We start from the raw sequence: 20,719 nt of genomic DNA on the forward strand, positions 1-20,719 counted from the left end.
GCCTATGGCTCTAGCAGTGGCTGTCCAACATCAGTTCACTCCTGACATGCCAGGGGCATGTGAAAGTCCATAATAACCCAGACTATTTACCTTTCATTACGGAGGGTTTTGTGCCTATGTTAGGAAGTAACAACCTAGTGCCAGTGAAGATCCTGAGAGACACAGGTGCCTCTGAGTCGTTTGTGTTGGAGTCTGTGTTACCCTTCTCTTCTGAGACTGATTCGGGGAATAGTGTTCTAATTAGGGGAATAGGTTTGAACACTGTCAGTTCGCTTGCATAAACTGATGTTGGATTGTGGACTGGTGAAAGGTGAGGTTGTTGTGGGGGTGCGTCCTTCGTTGCCTACTGAGGGAATCGACATTATCCTTGGGAACAACTTGGCTGGTGAGCGTGTATGGCCTGTCGTGTTTCCATATCTAGTGGTTTCCGCTAAGCCGTCATTTGCAGGGATTCCTGATGAGAGTTTGCAGAGTTTGCAGAGTGTTGTGCAGTGATGCGTGTGCAGCGTGTGCAGTGATGCGTTCCATGAGAAGTGGCGACCTGGTCACTGGGCCGGCTAACGAGAATGGCACAAAAAAATCTGTCACTACTTTCCCTGTTATCCCGTTATCTGTACCCCGCTCAGATCTAATCAAGGCGCAATGGTCTGACCCCACATTAGAAGAGTTGCGTGACCAAATTGTGCCTGTGGAAAAGTTGGGAGATGTCGACCATGGCTATTTTCTCAAAGAGGATGTCCTGATGAGAAAGTGGGTGTCTCAAGGTAGTTGTTTTGTGGGGGAGGCGATTAGTCAGGTTGTTGTACCAGCTAAGCTTCAATTAGTTGGTGTTTACAACTTCTCACAATGACGTTGCTGGACATATGGGTGTGAGGAAAACCTACAATCGCATACTAAGACATTTCTTTTGGCCTAGGTTAAAGAGGGATGTTTCTGAGTTCATCAAATCTTGTCACACCTGTCAATTAACTGGTAAACCTAATCAAGCTATTAAGCCAGTACCACTGTTTCCTATTCCTGAACTCAGCCAACCTTTTGAGTATCTGATTATTGACTGTGTTGGTCCTCTGCCTCATTCTAAAAAGGATAGTTCACTGTGATGTGTCAGACCACTAGGTTTCCTACTGCCTATTCTCTCCAGTGTATCACGACTAAGTCTGTGCTAAAAAGCTTTGACTCAGTTTATCTTACTGTTTGGAATCCCTAAGGTCATTCAGAGTGATCAAGGATCTAATTTCCCCTCTAATCTGTTTGGTCAGATTCTCCAACAGCTCCATATTAAACACAATTTGTCTAGCGCCTATCACGCGCAGAGTCAAGGAGCGCTGGAATGTTTCCATCAAACACTTAAGTCTTTGTTGAGAGCTTATTGTACTGAGATGGATAAGGATTGGGAGGAGGGGTTGCCTTGGTTACTGTTAGCCACTAGGGAGGTTTCACAGGAGAGCACGGGTTTCAGTCCAAATGACCTTGTGTTTGGACATAGGGTGCATGGACTTCTATCTGTGCTCCAGGATGACAGGAAGTCTCCCGAGCCCCCTCAGTCCCTGTTATCTAATGTGTGTGATTTCCTTCGACGCCTGTACACCGCTGGTGAAATGGCTAAAGAGAAGCTATCATCCTCACAGGAGAGGATGAAGGGCATATTTGATCAGCAAACTGAGCCTCGTCACTTTAGTCCAGGTGACCAGGTTCTTGCTCTGTTGTCAATTGTTGGTTCTCCTTTTCAAGCCAAGTTTCAAGGTTCATATACAGTTGTGCGCCAGTGCACTGACCACAACTATCTTGTTGGCACTCCAGAACAGAGAAAAGCACACCAACTGTGCCATGTAAATCTGTTAAAACTCTATGTACGTTCCTCTGAGGCTGAACAGTGAGAGTCTACAGAGGACGGTAACCTGTTCTTTTGGCCGATACGTTATTTCGCTGGGTTCTTGTCATGCTAGGTCCGTGCATGGGGAGGAAGATGTTCCTGGTCTCGACGATTGCATACTGCAGGGTAGATTGAAAAATTCAGAGACACTAGATGTTTTAGACAGCCTTCTCGCTCATCTACCTGTTGATGGGTGGACAGAGATGGTCGGTCTGATTCAGAGATTTCCAGGTTTGTTTTCAAATACACCTACACGTAAAAACTTAATAAAACACGATATTGACGTTGGGGATGCTGACCCAATTCATCAGCGGTTCTATAGAGTTTCTTCAGAGAAACTGCATTGTCTGGATGCTGAGGTCAGGTACATGCTGGAGAGTGATATAGCAGAGCCTTCTTTCTCCAGTTGGGCTTCTCTCTGTATCTTGGTCAGTAAACCGGATGGGACAAACAGATTTTGTACGGACTACCACAAGGTAAACAGTGTCACTAAGCCAGATTAATTTCCTCTTCCACGGGTGGAGGACTGTGTTTATCAAGTCGGAGCAGCTAAGTTTGTGAGCTAATTTGACCTGTTAAAGGGCTATTGGCAGGTGCCACTGACAAGTAGGGCTCGTGAAATCTCTGCCTTTATTACACCTTCTGATCTGTACTTCTATTTGATTACGAGTTTCGGCCTGCGTAATGAACCTGCCTCTTTTCAGAGACTTATGAACAGGGTTGTCTCCGGTCTGGCCTGGTGCGCTGTTTATCTGGATGATGTAGTGATATATTAAGATACTTGGGAGGAACATCTGTCCCGTATTCAAACCTTGTTCGACCGCCTAGCTGCGGGTCGCCTCACGATCAATCTGGCAAAGTGCGAGTTTGCTCAGGCGACAGTTACATACCTTGGAAAGGTGGTTGGGCAGAGTGAAGTGTGTCCTGTTCGGGCTAAGGTTGCAGCTATTAATGCTTTTCCCACCACCAATGACTAAAACGGAACTGATGCGTTTCTTGGGATGATTGGTTATTACCATCGTTTTTATAGGAACTTCTCTACTGTGGTCACTCCCTTGACAGATTTGCTGAAAGCTAAGGCTGTTTATATATGGTCTTCTCATTGTCAACATGTTTTTGAAGATGCAAAGAGGTTGCTTACCTCAACTCCGGTGCTGGCTGCTCCTCGCGGTGATTTGTCATTTACCTTGCAGGTGGATGCTAGTCATGTGGGGGCAGGTGCAGTTTTGCTGCAAGCAGATTTGTCTTGTGTTGAGAGTCCTGTTAAATTCTTTTCCAAAAAGTTTAACCATTATCAGTTGAACTACTCGGTCATGGAAAAAGAAGCGCTAGCACTCATATGGACGCTACAACACTTCGAGGTGTATGTCGGATCAGGAGTAGTACCTATTATGGTCTACCCCGACCATAATCCTCTCACCTTCTTGAGGGCCATGATGTGTCCTAACCAAAGGATAATGAGATGGTGTTTATTTTTTACAAGCATTCCATCTCGATGTGCGGCACATCCGGGGGACTGATAATGTTGTTGCTGACGCTCTCTCTCGTGCACCCTGTTCCTGAATGTCTACGTGACTGACCATTGTTTATTTTGTTTGGTATTGTCCTGTTCTGTCGCTCCTGTCTGTTCCCTTCTGGTCTCGTCTTAAAGGTTGCTTCTTGTGCGCAAAGGTTGCTGAGGTCTAGGGAGGACGAGGTTGGCCGCGGCAAGTGGAAGTGTGAACACGTACCCCATCAATTTGGGATGCTTCTTCAAGCAATGGCTTTTTTCTGGCTACTCTTCCATAAAGCCCAGCTCTGTGGAGTGTACGGATTAAAGTGGTCCTATGGACAGATACTCCAATCTCCGCTGTGGAACTTTGCAGCTCCTTCAGGGTTATCTTTGGTCTCTTTGTTGCCTCTCTGATTAATGCCCTCCTTGCCTGGTCCATGAGTTTTGGTGGGTGGCCCTCTCTTGGCAGGTTTGTTGCAATACCATATTCTTTCCATTTTTTTAATAAAGGATTTAACGGTGCTCTGTGGGATGTTCAAAGTTTCGGATCTTTTTTTATAACCCAACCCTGGTCTGTACTTCTCCACAACTTTGTCCGTGACCTGTTTGGAGAGCTCCTTGGTCTTCATGGTGCCGCTTGCTTGGTGGTGCCGCTTGCTTGGTGGTGTTGCAGACTCTGGGGCCTTTCAGAACAGGTGTATATAAACACTAAGATCATGTGACACTTAGATTGGACACAGGTGGACTTTATTTAACTAATTATGTGACTTCTGAAGGTAATTGGTTGCACAATATCTTATTTAGGGGCTTTATTGTAAAGGGGTGAATACATATGCACGCACCACTTTTCTGTTTTAGAAATCTTTTTAAAACAAGTTCTTAATTTCATTTTACTTTACCAATTTGGACTAATTTGTGTATTTCCATTACATGAAATACAAATACAAATCAATTTAAATTACAGGTTGTAATGCAACAAAATAGGAAAAACACCAAGGCGGATGAATACCTTTGCAAGGCACTGTACAGACCGTTAGTGGAATTCCTGCAAGAGAGTAACGGTTAATGTGATTGGATGTTAATTATTTGACTAGGCTATCTAGATGGTTTCATTTTGGGGGGGAGGCAGTGAAACGAGGCTACTCAGGCAAAGAAAAAAAACTCACCCAAATGTATAGCCCCATTGGAAAATATAATTGGACTGCTTAAAAAATATAAAAATATTCACATGTTCAAACACGTTCTAAGTTTTAATAACCTTTTCTTGTTCTTTGTATCTGCTACTGTACTGTTTCCCTTTGACAACCCTGTTCTAGGCCCATTAAACTCATTCAATGGAGGGCTTGGTGTCTGCAGGTTTTTGGTTTCCTTTCAATTAAGCCCAAGACAATCAGGTGTTGGGAGTGTCTTGCTAATTAGTGACCCTAATTCAACAATCAAGTACAAACCCGCAGACACTTGACCCTCCGTGGAATGAGTTTGACACCTGTCACCTACAACCTGTGTCTAACGATTAGATGTTACAATTGTAATAAAAATGTTATATTTTTGCTAAGGTGTTGTCTGGTCCGTTGAATTGCTCAGAATGTTGACTCAACTGAATAGGTGGCCTGTCACCAACCTGTCTTATCTTCTGGTTGAGGTGTAGTCTGGTAGTTACTACAATCATGTCCGCGAACACACTATGGTAAATACTGCAGTATACTAATCATGTCTGCAAAACCACTACAGTAAATATAGCCTCGTCATGAACCAGGCTACCCTAAAATGGGAAGCCTGGGGAAGTTCCATGGCAGAAATCAGCTAAAGAGGGGTAGGAACCCGGTATAAATCAGTAACAACTCACAAACCTGTCACACTGATCAAACGCGTTGCTGGTTTTCACATCAGTTCGAGATGAGCTAAAGCTGCAGCAAGAGGGGAGAAATGGTCTACAATGCTAGCCATATCAAAGATTATACATTTGTACATTTCCAAAGTAGGGCAAAAAGTAGCTGGCTAGCTACAAAGAGGTTTGTTTTGAGAAAAGTAAGCTAACCTTGTAAGCTACCTAGACAAAAATGAACTTACGCGCTAGTTCAGTTTCTCTCTCAATTATAAAGCCAACATAATGTTAACACCATATCATTGACCTAAAATGTTAGCTATCTTAGCCCAATCACTAGCTTATCCAGGGTCAGTGATACTAGTGTAACCATGTACTGTCCCTTACGAAAAAAATATTGCAGTCAGAGTGCAGTATAACTGCAGTACGCTACAAATACTGCATCCATTATATATATTTTTTACTGCAGTACTTTTGCAGTATAATTGCATTTCAACTGCTATAATTGCAGTCGACTGCAGTTAATGCACTTTTATTACAGTTTCAAATGTCACGCCCTGACCTTAGAGATCCTTATTTATTCTCTATGTTTGGTTAGGTCAGGGTGTGACTCGGGTGGGAGAATCTATGTTTTCTATTTATTTGTTGTTTTTGCCTAGTGTGGTTCCCAATCAGAGGCAGCTGTCTATCGTTGTCTCTGATTGGGGATCATATATAAGTTGTGATTTTCCGTTTGGGTTTTGTGGAGAGTTATTTTCTGTTTAGCTGTTTTGTTGCCTGACAGAACTGTGTGCTTTCGTTTTTTCTACTTTGTTATTTTGTTGCGCTGTTCAGTTTATTAAAAATCATGAACGCCTACCACGCTGCACCTTGGTCTCCTTCTTCAACCAACGAGAGTCATTACATCAAAACTCCCCCAAAACTGGCCTACTGTAGCCAGCCAGCTAGCTAATAATACATTAACATTTAAATACATGTATTTACTTACTTGAATAGGTTTTCCCACTGGCTCAAAAAAATTAAATAATGGACAATATTCACAATATTTTTGGTCGTAGCAATGTGCCGCCAAGCAGCCATGTGGATGAATGGAGGGAAAAAACCTATTTTGTAAAAAAAAGGTTTCCCACCAGAGCGGTATTGACCATGTTGTGACGTTTGACTTTACCAGCGTAATCCACTTTCAATTTCACTAAATATAAATCGCATAACTGTGGGAGACAGTTATAACTTAAAAACTAGCACTTAAAACTAGCATAGGCAACAACTACCCGGACGGTAAACAGTGGTGCACATAACACACAGCACCACTTATACGGGTGTGTGGGGAGAGGGTTCTTGAAATGTCACATCCAATCAAAATGTTGCCGTTGGGAGCCAGCGGGCCATTAAAAATGTTGTTGCAAAAAAAATTCTCCAGACCTCCAAGAGAGGCGTGACCATGACGTGATTCTGGAGGTATGGCATCGTGAGACTACTGTAGTGTTTTTTTCAGATATGTCTGTTCAGTATTTACTGGAAACACTGCAGTATACTACAGTCATGTCAGCAAAAACACTACAGTATACTACGGTCTTATCCGCAATAACAGGAATACTATAGTATACTATAGTCAGAGTGAGGAGCAGTACATCAGTATACCTCATTGCCACCCCCGTTCCACTCCTTTGGTCACCCGGCTGAGGAGGTAATGAATGAACGTGAGGGTGGAAAGATGCTGGCAACAGCAGACCTGAGGAAGTGCGTCTTCACAGTTAATTTGTACAGTGGTGACTACAAACACACTCAAGAGCCCCTCACTGTGTGTGTGTGGCACACTCAAGAGGCCCTTGCTGTGTCTGTGCTAATGCCAGCTCAGAGATGTGCAGAGGGGAGAGGGATACACAGAGGCACGACACGTCGATGGACGACTGAAACCTTTCCCAGAGAGAGGAGATGCTTGAAGGGGAACGCAGGGGATAATAGCGACCAATTAAAGACTTGACTGGTTGTTTGAGGGTTTGAGTCAAGCATGGATGAGGCCTGTCGCATGTAAACCACTGTAGGTTTGGAGAAGAGAGCTTTGGGGAAAACACAATACAGGGCTTCAGTTAAAAACAAAAATTCTAAGACAGATTTTGAGGTTTCAGATGACAAAACAAATGGATTAAACAGAGTGAACACCCAGAACTATAAATTGTGAAGATGTAGCCCAGCCACACGCAACAGGCGGACCGCGGTTCGAATCTGGACCCAGAATGGGGTTGATATGGACCGCTGGTCCCAACTTAAAAACAACTTTGTTTTAACAACTCAGTCGGGCTTTCAATTTAATGTTATTGAGAGTTGTACTAGTAGAATGTACAAGGTGCAATTTTTAATTTTGTCATTAAGACATTACTTTAGAGAGCTATTTATAATCTATGTATAACTAGCCCATGTTAGTTAGGCTAACCAGCTAACTTACCCATCTAAATCTTGTAGTTATCAAGTCCAGCTTTGATTCCCATTGATTTTGTTGAGTCGCTCAGGTATCATATGAACACACATAAGACATGGAAAAATGTGTAGAATTGAAAGAAATTAACTTAAAAACGGTAAAAGAAATCATTCCGCCAAAAAGAGAGGTGTGAAAAGTTTGGGTCGTGAGGTGATGGTTTGCTACTACGCCGATAAATGACAAAATCCATCAGAACATTTGTCAGATAGGACATTTGTGTGAACGGACCTTCTGAAAAAGTAGTTGAGTATCCTTGACCTAGTCCAAAAAGTAGCAAAAAATGACCAAAAAATGCCTAAAAAGAGGAACTAAAACCGGAGTACCTATACCAATAACAAATATAAAACTCACAGAAAAAGGGAGTTATACTGTATAGTGATTTGTCACTACACTAAATGTGTGTTCTGGATAACATTACAACCCAATTACATTCTGTGACACCAAAGTGTTTCCTTGTCCGACCCAAATAACCCGCTCTCACTCTGTTCTCTTTCAACAGAGACAGCCCAGAGGACAAAAGGAAAAGGGAAATACAACAAACGAGAAAGGTTAATAACAGCTTTTCCTGTGTCATATTTGACAAGACCAGCCATTGGCCTAATTATCGTCATTATGGTTTGCCAAGACTTCTACTTCTCCTTCTTAGTGGCTGGCAGCATGATAGCCACTTCTAAACGCATATCTATTATTTAATCAAACTGTTGGTGGTGGCAGAACGGAGAGAGAGAGAGAGGGGCACTTTATTTTTGGCCTGGGTGAGTTCTATTTGAATATGGCAGTGGGCCAAGGCTTTTAATGTATACCCTTTTGATTTCCAAGTTGCCACCACTCAAATGACAAAGGTGCAGTTTATGTTGCCAAAGGGAAAGGCTAAATCTGAGTCAAAGGCTAAGGCTGGGGTTGAGCTAAATGGTAATTCAGGATCAACACAGTGAAAAATGCAATCAGGATCAACACAGCTCATTTATGATACAGGATCAACATAAGAAAGTAACATGTGTTCCTCACCAGAACTTTGGCTAGATGGACCAGTCCATTGTTAGTGATCTGGTTGCTCCATAGAATCAGAACCTTCAGTCCATCTGTCTGAACTCTCAGACCTTCACAGATCTCCTCCAGTCCTGCACAAGACCAGAAAAGAGAAATGAAACACTTAAGACTACAGTGCACTAGGCTAGTCATTACAGGGCTTACATAAATGACAAGGGGAATGAAACTATTTGCTGCTACCTCAATCTCTGTGAGTGATAACAGAGTGAAAATGGTCCTGTTCTTTGACCAGGACCAGGACCGTCACCTGAGTCTGTTATGGTGTTGTTGCTGAGGTCGAGGATAGTGATAGTACTGTTCACAGGAGCTTGGTTGCACCTTAATTGGGGAGAATGGGCTCGTGGTAATGGCTGGAGCGGAATTAGTGGAATGGTATCAAATACATCAAACACATGGTTTCCATGTGTTTGATGCCATTCCATTCGCTCAGTTCCAGCCATTATTATAAGCCGTCCTCCCTCCAGCAGCCTCCACTGGTACTGTTGTATCTGTTTCATACAGAATATGTTCTTTTAAGTGCACCTGAGTTTGCTATGGTGTTGTTGCTGAGGTCCAGAGTAGTGATTGAGCTGTTGTATCTGAGCAGGTCTCCTAACTGCATAGAGTCCTGTTCGCTGTTCAGATTATTGTTGGACAGGTACAGCTCCCGGAGCGCTCTGTTGCTCTTCAGAGCAGCCACTATGGACAAAGAAACCAAAGCAATATTACTTTTTAAGTAAAGTTTGGTTTGATGGTAAAGAATCATGCTAGTCTAATAAATAACCTACTTTAGCTTAAGAGCGTTTGAGACTAAACCATTGTATTTATAGTATGTCTCAAGAGTCAACCAGCGTTTCTCAAAAGCACAAATCTCCCATTATTCGACCAAAAATATTTCAAAGCATTATTTTACTGCACGCTATCTCTCAGTGAATTGTACAGTGAAGTGTGTGCGCGTGTGTGCATTGGTGGGTTGTCACGCAGCCCAGCCTTAGCGGATCGATGCAGTAGATTTGATCAGGCCCTTTGGGCTGCATGTGGAATGCCAACATTGTCATCATGCACAGTGGGAACCAAATGGAGGGATCGCTGGATTGATCTGGACGACTCCACGGCGTGCGGCCCGTCGAGCGCCACAATCAGGGCCCCTTCGATCGAAGCCAATGATCCACAGCTGGGCCCCCCGCAGAGAAGGATGGAAAGGAACGGGGGAGGACAGGGGGGTAGGCAGGGGCGACGAGGCTGGATGCACGGCCCAAAAATATCAAAAGGATCCAGGAGGGTTTAAAGAGATAGGGTCTCTGTCTCAGTGGTGAGAAGGAAGAGTGTGTACGTGTATGTGCCTGTCTCTTCCTCTGGCTCATTTACAGATTTACAGGTCATTGTCTCCTCCCTGATCACTAGAGTACACCGGCCCAGCCCCCCCCCCCGCTGCTCACAGAAGAGGAACACCTCCCTCGGTCGTCACGGTTACGTCCCAGAGATGAAACACCAGCCAATCAATGAAGGTCACCGTCCAAGGACAGCAGGACCAAAGCTATCACCATGGAGCCGTAGGGTGTGACATTGGTGAAAGCTTTCATCTTAACCTTAAGCTGTACTTGGCTAAAGGCTCCGTGGTAAAAATGATAAAAAAATACAAATTTAGTAAATTACAGAAATATGATTGAAGTAAATGTTACAATACCCCTCAACATAATTTATTTTTGAGATTTTTACAAGTTAAGGTATTTGTATATCTTGCTCCTGACCAAGGTAATATTATTGTCAGGGAAAGTCCAGTCCTATTGGAAGTCCAATGCTGTGTGCTGGAGGGTAGTGTTGGCCTCTTGTGCCTGGGTGCAGCGGTACGGACACAGTGTAGCACATGGGTGTCAAACATACTGCTCCGGCCTGCGAGCCTATTCAATCCAGCCTGTGGCTGGTGTGAGTAAAAAATGTACTGTACTGTGCAAAAGTTTTAAGCAGGTGTGAAAAAATGCTGCAAAGTCAGGGATTTTGTAGGCCTATAGTCAGGTGTATGATTAAACAATTATACCAAACAGCTGCAAATAATCATCAATTCAATATGTAGGTTGAAACACAATCATTAACTGAAACAGAAACAGCTGTGTAGGAGGAATAAAACTCAGCTAACAAGGTGAGGTTGCTGAAGACCGTTTACTGTCAAAAGTCATACACCATGGCAAGACTGAGCACGGCAACAAGACACAATGTAGTTGTACTGCATCTGCAAGGTCTCTCCCACGCAGAAATGTACAGGCAGACAGGGGCTTCCAGATGTGCTCTCCAAACTCTTTTGCAGAAGCAAAGAAACGGGCAACGTTGAGGACTGTAGACGCAGTGGTCGGCCAAGGAAACGTACTGCAGCAGATGACAGACACATCATGCTTCCTTCCCTTCGCAATCAGCTCAGAATTGGCAGAAAACAGTGGGACCCTGGCACAGCCATCTACTGTCCGGAGAAGTCTGGTCATAAGTGGTCGTCATGGAAGGCTTGCGGCCAAAAAGCCATACCTCTGACGTGGAAACAAGGCCAAGCGACTCAACTATGCATGAAAACACAGGAACTGGGGTGCAGAAAAATGGCTGCAGGTCCTCTGAACGGATGAGTCTATTTAAATATTTGGCTGTAGCAGAAGGCAGTTTGTTCACCGGGGGGCTGGAGAGCGGTACACGAATGAGTGTCTGTAGGCAACAGTGAAGCACTCCTTGCACGTTTGGGGCTGCATTTCTGCAAATGGAGTTGGGGATTTGGTCAGAATTAATGGTCTCCTCAATGCTGAGAAGTACAGGCAGATAGTTATCCATCATGTAATACTATCAGGAATGCATCTGATTGGCCCCAAATATATTCTGCAGCATGACAACGACCCCAAACACACTGCAAACGTCATTAAGAACTATCTTCAGTGTAAAGAAGAACAAGGAGTCATGGAAGTGATGGTACGGCCCACACAGAGCCCTGATCTCAACATCATCAAGTCTATTTGGGATTACATCAGGAGAGAGAAGCATCTGAGGCTGCCTAAATCCACAGAAGAACTGTGGTTAGTTCTCGAAGATGTTTGGGCCAACCTACATGCCGAGTTCCTTCAAAAAGTGTACATAGAAGAATTGATGCTGTTTTGAAGGCCAAGGGTGGTCACACCAAATATTGATTTGATGTAGATTTTTCTTCTGTTCACTCTGCATTTTGTTAATTGATAAATATAAACTATTAACATGACTCTTTTTGAAAGCATTGACGGCACTCTGGACCTCAGTGAAGACCAAATACAGGGAAAAAATGACTTTAGCATCTCTGGTGAAAGACCTGATGCCTGGTGAAATAACTGTTCTGAGGCCTGGTTACTGGTCCTCGTACTACAGAAAGTCCTAGATAGAGAGGATAGTGTCTCTGGCCACGGTGACGGTGTGGATCGGTGCGGCGGTGTGTAAAGTGACAGGTTGAAGATTAGGACATCTAATCCCGGGCCAGTACCACTGTGAGGGTCACAGGGCCAAAATCTGCTCCTCCGCTCCTTGTCCTCAGTCATCTGTTCCTGCTGGCCACGGCCAAGCATGGACAACACCGAGTGCACACACATACACACACGGAATACACACAGAAACACACATATGCAGTCACGCACACACACCCACACTCACAGGAGATACTACTGAGCCCTATCAGGCCATGAGGAAGAACTCAGGAATAACAGATTGTGTGTGTGTGTGTGTGTGTGTGTGTGTGTGTGTGTGTGTGTGTGTGTGTGTGTGTGTGTGTGTGTGTACATGTTTCGCTACCTTCTACCACAATGTCCTGACAAGGTAGGAAAATAAGAACATTTTGGAAAAGTCCACACTCTTTTTCCATGTCCTGAATTTGTTCAAATGCTATTTTAGGGTTAGGTTTGGGGTTTGGGTTTAAGAGTTAGGGTTAGGGGTTAAGGTTAGAGTTATGGAAAATATAGTTTTGAATGGGAACACATTTCTACTCCCCAAAAAGTCCTGATAATTCTCTAAAACAAAGCTGTGTGTGTATGTGTTATGCATACGTGCAGGGCATACCAAGCGTGAAGAGGGGTCTGCCACTGAGGCAGGTGCTTTGGAGGTGCAGCACGGTGAGTCTGCTGCTTAGGAGGGCTCTTGATAGGACCTGGGCTGGATACTGTAGCAGGGCCACGTTACACACATCCAGCCTCAACAGACACACACTCTACAGAGACAAACACAATGATCTCATCAGAGAGAGGGGAGGGCGGGGGACAGAGGGAGAGAGAGAGAGAGAGAGAGAGAGAGAGAGAGAGGGGTGGGGAGAGAGAGAGAGATGGACAGGAGATGGAGGACAGAGATAAAGGGAGAGAAAGTCAGCAAAACTTTGAGGGGATGGAAAAACAGAGATGGAGGGAAGGACAGGGTATGACAGGGACAGAGAGCGAGAGAGGCGTGTAGGAGAGAGTGAGGGTCTGAGATGCTAGGTTATGGACTTGCCTCTGTACCTTACTTCTGATCAAACACTTCCAGAACCTGTCAGAAAAAGATGGCAGGGAGGGAGGGCGGAGAGGCTGAAAGGCTAGGCCGTGCCCTAAGTGTGGACTGAACTCCCTATTCTACCTCACCTTCAAACACTAGAGGAAGAGGGGAATGCCAGTAAGGCAAAACAACACTGACTGACAGAAAGAAGGAGAGAGTGACAGAGCGAGAGTGTGGCTGAAGGGCTAGGCTGTGTCCCTGGTGGGGACTGGCCTCCATGCATCACCTCTCCTCAGCAACCACTAGCCTGTCTGAAGGAGGAGAGGAGAGGAGGAACATCAAAAAAGGATGGGAAGAAAACAGTCCTGAGTGACGGAGGGAGAGCGGGCAGGTCTGGGGGCCATTGTTAGTCTCCATCAACCCCCCCCCCCTCGCCATCTCTCCGTCCGTCTGGTCGGCACATCAAACGTGTCCAGATTTTTTTCTCTCCTGCTGCATCCTCCATCTCTCGCTCTACACCAAGGTGATTTTGATTGATCTTGAGTAATACTGCCTAAGAGCCAGCTTTTGGTCTCACCCTTGAAGTCCATTTCACCACGAGGCAAAGCCTCACCTCTCTTTCATCTAAGAACTATCACTAATTGAACAAACATTGAAATGAATTTACACCATAACCAGCCGATTCCATCCAACACTCTGAAATTCTAGGAATGAATGATAGAGGTTGTCATCTGGGCTTATTTTGTCATTGGCAAATCACTTAACGATCCCTTATCTGTTTTGTCTATCTGTCTGTCTCTCAGACACAGTCAGCTAACGTAAGATGCTTGGTAAAGATTTCCTTGGCATACTTTGAGTCCTGCCCTGGGCCCTGAGAGGTTTATCACCCCCAAGGACACGACCAGGCTGGCAGACAGGCCTTCAGAAATAGCATTTGGGATCTGCAGGATCATTTCTCCTGGCACTGCTAGCTAATCAGATGCCCGTGGTAATGAAGTCTGAGGTACTGACTGGGGGTAATGGCGCGTGCGTGCGCGATCGTGTGCATGCATGCGTGTTAGCTAACAAAGTTAGGCAGCTTCTCTGGGAACTGCCGAACTTGAATATACTTTTTTTTTTTGTTGCCCTCAATACTCACTCGCCTTACTTCTAGAATACATTCCCTCCTATAGTATGTGCACTCTCTTACCCCTGGCCTAAATCCACACATAGAAACACATTACGCTGAACTACATGTACCTGCTTTATCAAATGAGAGAGGGCCTTCCAACCAGATACCCCCATGCCGGTGTTGTCAGAGATGTCAAGATGAGGGGTAGATTCATAATACAAAATCATATCCAGCAAGGATGATGCTCCCTGGAAGAAGGGAAAAAAAAGAAGAAAAGGGAGCGAGGTTTAAATTCAACAGCAACATCGTAATGGAGTTCCCAGTTCCTTTGATGGAGAGTAAAATCCGATACACAGGGACAGCTGAATACAAAACCCAATTGGAAAGTAAAAATGAAAAAATAAAGTTTTTGCTCATAAAACTCACATTTTCCTCCAGCTCTGCCGCTTGCAGATTGATGAAATCAAAGCTCAGTGATTTCAGTATGACTTCCAGAGCCTCGCAGGAAAGGTGGTCTAATCGCTCACCTGAGTAGGGAAAGCAATCAAATAGAAGATAATTGGGACTGTTTGCTAACAGTCAGATTGCCATGTCCCCAGTCAGGAGTCAGTGTTATTTTGTGATTGGAATTTTAGGAAACTCAGGGAGGCTAGAGCACACAAAACAACCTTCCCCTCCTACCCCTCCTTTAGAAAACGTAAATCATCTCTTTATCTGTGCAATTGTTTACTTTCTGAATTAAAGTTGTACAGTAAGCTCCGAGAGAAGAAAAGCATCTCCACAGATTATGTGACTGGTAGTTAGTGCACAGTGTGATGCGGCGACTCAGAGTTAAAAGGCAAAAGACGTTCTCTCTCTAACAAGATCCCATCCACTGTCCTCCCTCCCTCCCTCCCAGTCATGAATCAAAGGGTGTCTGATTATTCAACACCAGATGACTTTTGAACAAAGAGAGAGACTTTGATGGCCGCAGCGTCAGTCCGCCTCTCTCAGAGGCCCCAGCTCCTTCCTTCCTTCCCCTCATAAACTCTTATCTCCATGACCACGGAGGGAGGGAGCAAACAGCACATCGCTGTCTCACAGCTCACACACATCCTCCTCCTTTTCATCATTAGCATAATCATTTGTAAAAAAAAAAATGTTTTTAAATGTTTAAACAATACCGTAATCACTTAACTGTACTGTAGGAACAGGGGGAACCGCAAGGAAGGGGAGGAACTGAAATCCCCTCTATCTAATCCCCTCTGTGTTGGGGAAGATAATAACTAATGCAGGGTGTCATCACCCCAGTGTGATGTCATCAGTGCGTGACAACTGAGAGGGGGGGAACAAGATGACCCCATGTTGGAATCACACATCCCCACTGGGGTGGCAGCTCTCCTGTTGCACTCATCAAAGGGGGGCAGGGGTTAACCCCAAACTGAAGCTTCACAGCATCAGAGGAGTGATTAAATTCTACTGGTACTGTAAATGTATGTTAAAGTAAACCGATGGCTATTTAGCAGTAATCTGTATAATGTACTGGAATGTGATGTCTTTCGGGCTACTAACTTTCTAGCATTGTAATATTCAAATCTTACACTGTTATAACCGTTATAATAGTCATTCATTTTACACTCAACAAGCACCATACCACTCACTGTATAAAATATCGTATTAATCATACCCTATGTCGTAAATAAAGTTAGAACAAACATTTCACATTAGCTTACCTTTCAAATCCAGACATGGGGCCCTGCCATTTAAACTGGTAACCTGCTGATAGAGAGAGAAAATGTAGCATTTCTCATTAACATAAACAATACAGTTAATGTACCCCTCTAACACGAGGCCTCTGCATCCCTCCATGGCTCTCTGACTTGTTTGTTCAGAGTTAGAAGCTCTAGCTTCCACTGCCACCACCACAACAGCAACATGAGAGCATGAATTATGGATTTCACACAGTTTACTATTGATGGCAACACCATGTCCTAATTAACCAGTGTATATTAATTAGCAACAGCTGGTCATCTGTTGAGGCGTTCATTTGCCAAGCCACTGTTCCACATACATCTAATTTGACTACATCAATCTCCAAAGGTGACATAATTGCGTGTATCGTGGAAATTGTCATCTTTTATTCTCCTGACAACCAGAACACAACAGCAAAGGAGTGAAAGAGAATCCCTCCTTACATGCAGATGAAAAAAGAATGTGATAGCATGTTCCCTCATCTCTCCCTCTCCCTCCCTCTCTCTCTCTCTCTCTCTCTCTCTCTCTCTCTGGAAAGGAAGGAATGCGATCATTTCAACTGTTTCTCCCTCACATCAAGTGGAGGAACCGAATGCACGCCGTCTTCGTTTTGCCAAATCCCACTGTGTGAAGATGCCACCGGCTTATTCTCATATACTGCCTGTTTTATTTCATCCTTAAATATGATTCATTGTTGAAGGGACATGAGAGTACAAAATACCTTGAAGGAATGATTTCCTATATATTTTCTGTCTAGGAGCAGGGAAGAGAGACAATAGACCCCTTAAAAATGTTCTCAGCCAGAACCAAACTACATTAATCAAGATAACATAAAGAAATTACACTTTGTAAATAGAGGTGTATTATTGGTTATAATTACACATTTCCTTTGAAATTATCAGTGTGCAGAAACACACCAAAACAATACAAGGAATAACGCAAGACACATGAGAGACGTGTCACAATCGCCTAAAAAGAACGTGCAACACATATTGTGCCAAAGACAATGTTGGCGGCAGAAAAGGCTATACACACACACACACACACACACACACACACACACACTAATAGGTTAGAGCCTGGAATGAACAGCATCATGTAGGCCTGCTATGCCCTGAAACAGTACTCCCTCTCTGTCTGTCTCTGAAATGTGTATCCCTCTGAGAAATATCCATATTTTATTTACAGAGGAACCACCACCACAAAACAGAGCATGCATATCAATTTATTAAACCCCCCTAATATAACATTATAGCAGTATGAGTTATGATATTGTTCTACTTTATGAAAGCATCTCTTCTGAGTACTTAGCAGAATAACCCGAAGAGAGGATTTTATTGATGAGCAGGAAACATGAAAGTGTTATACGGTGTGGTCGGTCAATATACTGTATATATTAGAGTACAGAGATGTGACAAATGTCTGTAAAATCATTTGAGGCTGTGCAACCACCGGCCCACCCCACCGATCACACAAACAACCACACAAGTGCAATGGCACACACACACACACACACACACACACACACACACACACAGAGTAGTTGCTTTTTTTTCATCTTAATGAATTTCTGAACTTATGAGCCCCCTTCCTTTTCCCTGTTGCTCTGCTGCTGAGATGTGCTGCCTAGCGTGGAGGAGAAAAAACGAAGGGACTGAGTGCCAAACCTATTGATGTATCAGGAGGGAGAGGGACAAAGTGAAGGGATACAAAGAAAAGAAAGACAAGCTTTCCCTCTCCCAGGCAGAGAGGGATATGGTTTATAAACTTGACTTCTAGCGAAGTCATCTCTGGTGCATTTGCCATTCATCACTCCGTCGTCGGTCCAGGAATCCCAGTCCCGCGCTCTGCCTTTGAATTAACAAATGTTTCACTGCAGCTTCTTTCTTTTTTTTTACTCATTTAATTAGTTGAAAAAAAAGTTGTTTTTTTTCTGAGCACTTTTCTACAGTTAAAGCTCTTAGGGGTTAAAATCACCAGCACATTTTCCATTCAGCATCTTTTCTGCAATAAAGGATAAATTATTTAAAATAACACGACCTTTTATCTCACACCCTTTGAAGGCAGCAAATAAAAAATGTAAATTGGGAACTAATTAATATGCAAATGTATTCATTCCCAGTTAACAATTAGCAATTAAACCTGCAGTGTCTAGAAAGAGAAGAGACAAAATTAGTAACTTCATTTATCATTAAAAAAAAATGTAACGTACAGTACACAAAATTCTAATTGACTTTGAAAATATTTCCCACTGTCTTTCTTTGTTCATCTGTAATGATTTTGAAATGTGTGATAGTACATTTGGTAACATTATTAATGAGTCTTCATGTAAAGTATCTGTGTATTGTATCCCTAAATGCTAGATGTAAAATATAATGTTTATATTCACCACCTGCCTCTGCATGCTTCCGCTCCTCCATGTTTGAGTGCTTCTCTCTCTGTGTGTGTGTGTGTGTGTGTGTGTGTGTGTGTGTGTGTGTGTGTGTGTGTGTGTTTTTGTGGTGTGTAGCAGGGCTAAAAATATCATCAGAAATATCATCTCCATACTATAGAAAGTACAGCATAAGCCAGGTCCAGGGGGGGTCTTTGTGTGTGTGGTGTGTGTATCAGTAAAGTCCAGAGGGTCAAGTTTTTAAAAAAGTCTGCATGGGAAGTTATGTAGACTGGATGGTGTTTAGATGTTTGTGAGTTTGTATCGTATCGCTGAGCAGATAGAGGGTTATTGCATATCACAGACGCTGTGCTTTTCTGATGGATGCTGAGGTACAGGGCTCCGAGAGAGAGGGAGATAGACAGAGAGCACAGGAAGGAGAGGAAGAGATGGGTACACCCAGACGACAGGATTGACTCAAATGGCAACCGTTTGGTTTGAAATGTAAGCTATTTACAAAACCTATGCCTGATCTCTGGATATGTCAGATCTTATCAAGATGAGGCTGCTGCAACAGCAATATTACAACTGCAAATTAATTCAATAATCACTAATACTAATACTGCTGTTATTCTAAAATGAGTAATACTACTTATATAACATTTTTGGTTACTTATAAAATCATAATCCATTTTCCAAAACTTTCAAAGCTATTTTGTCCACTGTTGAATGTATTTTAATTTAACCAAAATGAACCATATTAGAGGGCTCCCCTCAAATTAAAATAAATATTGAGAGGAGTCACAGATCCTTTCACTTCTAAAAAAGGATGTTTTAAGTGAAGGTTTGTCTGAGCGTTACCAAATTATAATCTTGAGTGTGAGCCTGTGTAGGTTCCCAATGGTCTCCAGCCAAGCTAAGGAAAGGAAGCACTCTTCTCTTCAGGCTCTCACACTCCTGCGTTCAGATAGCTGTGGTTAGGGCATTGCCCCAGTAAGTGTCACCTCTTATCGCTGTCTGTGTTGTAATGAGCGAGGAGACATATGTCCGGTTCCCATGTTTTTTTTTGTTTGTTGATAAGCCTGCATTCAGTCGGAAACATTCAAATCCCTTTCACCTCGCTCAGCTTTTATTTGCATCTGAAGGACTAACAACAGCCTTGGAAATAGTGTAACTCTTACTTAGTGACATTTACCTCTCATCTGCCTATTCTCTACACCTGGGGAGACACAATAAAAATCATTTCATGCATTTAATTGTTTTAATGTGTTTCTCTTTAGAATTACACGAGGCGAGAAAGAGAGAGAGAGAGAGAGATCCCTGTGTGCTGTGAGAGGCACACTGGCTGGCAGCAGCCAAGGATCATGTTGTAACACCACCGTACCGTACAGTAGGTAGGCCGCTACAGCAGAACAATATTAACGCTAGTCAAGAGAATGAGAAACCAGCAGGGTTTGCATCTAATGCACAAATATTTTTTCTTGTCTTTAAATTCCTTGGGGGGAATTGCATTTCTGCATTTCTGTGAATTAAACCTTGTGAATTTAACAGCAATAGAATATCACGTTGGCAGCTTTGCACCGGGAGGGATAATTCATCCTTCAATAAATAGGGAATTTATGACGGGGTAATTGATTTCTCCTCAGTCCACTCAACTGAAAAATCTGCAAGAGAAATAACCGATATCTATTCATTAAATGATTCAACAACAAGCAACTAATTCCTAGCTTAGGCTACTCCACCTGGTGCCAACAACCCAGAGAGAATACTAAATCCTATTTAGGTCATTGTGATTAGAGTCTTATAGTATTTTGGAATCATATCATCACATCCTTGTACTGTAGGTGAGAGCTCCAAATGAATACAGGACACTAATAACATTGGAGGTGCTTTTGAAATGAATGAACATAAAAGTAAACAAATCATACTTTAAAGGCCAAGTGCAGTCAACATTCGGTTGTTCCTGTGTTTTGATTCATATTGTACAACAGCTGATGAAACTAAACACTGTAAAAGTGAGAAGAAATGTCTTCAGTGTTAGTTTCTGGTTGAAAATAGAATCTACACAGGACCTTCTAATCATCAGATTTGCGTGGGCGGGAGTTTCAGCATCAATGATGACATCATCATGCGATAATTTGGTTAATCGACCAATTACAAAGAGAGTTCCAAACCTCTCAGCCAATAACTTATAGTTTTAAGTTTCCCCTCCCCACTCAGACCACTCCCAGACAGTCCTATCAAAATTCTTGCTTGAGAAATCGTTTTTTTGCTAAATTTGAATGGAAATCTATTAGAGAAAGGTACTTTATTGATGCAAACATGGCTGCCATTGGGCCATTCAAACAAA

The 20,719-nt window shown here is 43.2% G+C and overlaps 1 protein-coding gene across 1 annotated transcript; it reads right to left on the bottom strand.

Annotated features, from left to right (window-relative positions):
• Positions 1-9,212: 9,212 nt before the first annotated feature.
• si:dkey-288a3.2 (protein phosphatase 1 regulatory subunit 37) lies at positions 9,213-18,418 on the bottom strand. Its single transcript, XM_042330609.1, has 5 exons — positions 18,391-18,418; positions 14,694-14,794; positions 14,396-14,515; positions 12,752-12,899; positions 9,213-9,397 (listed from the first exon to the last, which is right to left on the bottom strand). The coding sequence occupies exons 1-5, from the start codon at positions 18,416-18,418 to the stop codon at positions 9,213-9,215; spliced, it is 582 nt and encodes a 193-aa protein (XP_042186543.1).
• Between the last annotated feature and the right edge of the window lie 2,301 nt (positions 18,419-20,719).

This window comes from Oncorhynchus tshawytscha, linkage group LG11 (genome assembly GCF_018296145.1).
Source record: "Oncorhynchus tshawytscha isolate Ot180627B linkage group LG11, Otsh_v2.0, whole genome shotgun sequence".
In the NCBI taxonomy this organism is placed as follows: domain Eukaryota; kingdom Metazoa; phylum Chordata; class Actinopteri; order Salmoniformes; family Salmonidae; genus Oncorhynchus; species Oncorhynchus tshawytscha.

What these genes read in the sequence shown, in the direction of transcription:
- si:dkey-288a3.2 (XM_042330609.1), bottom strand. Translation starts at nt 18,418, where the DNA reads ATGGAGGAGCGGAAGCATGCAGAGGCAG. An exon ending in GCGGAAGCATGCAGAGGCAG is followed by an intron (nt 14,795 to 18,390) that starts GTGGTGAATATA and finishes TTCCCTACTCAG; the next exon opens with GTGAGCGATTAGACCACCTT. An exon ending in TCTCTCATTTGATAAAGCAG is followed by an intron (nt 12,900 to 14,395) that starts GTACATGTAGTT and finishes TTGTCTCTGTAG; the next exon opens with AGTGTGTGTCTGTTGAGGCT.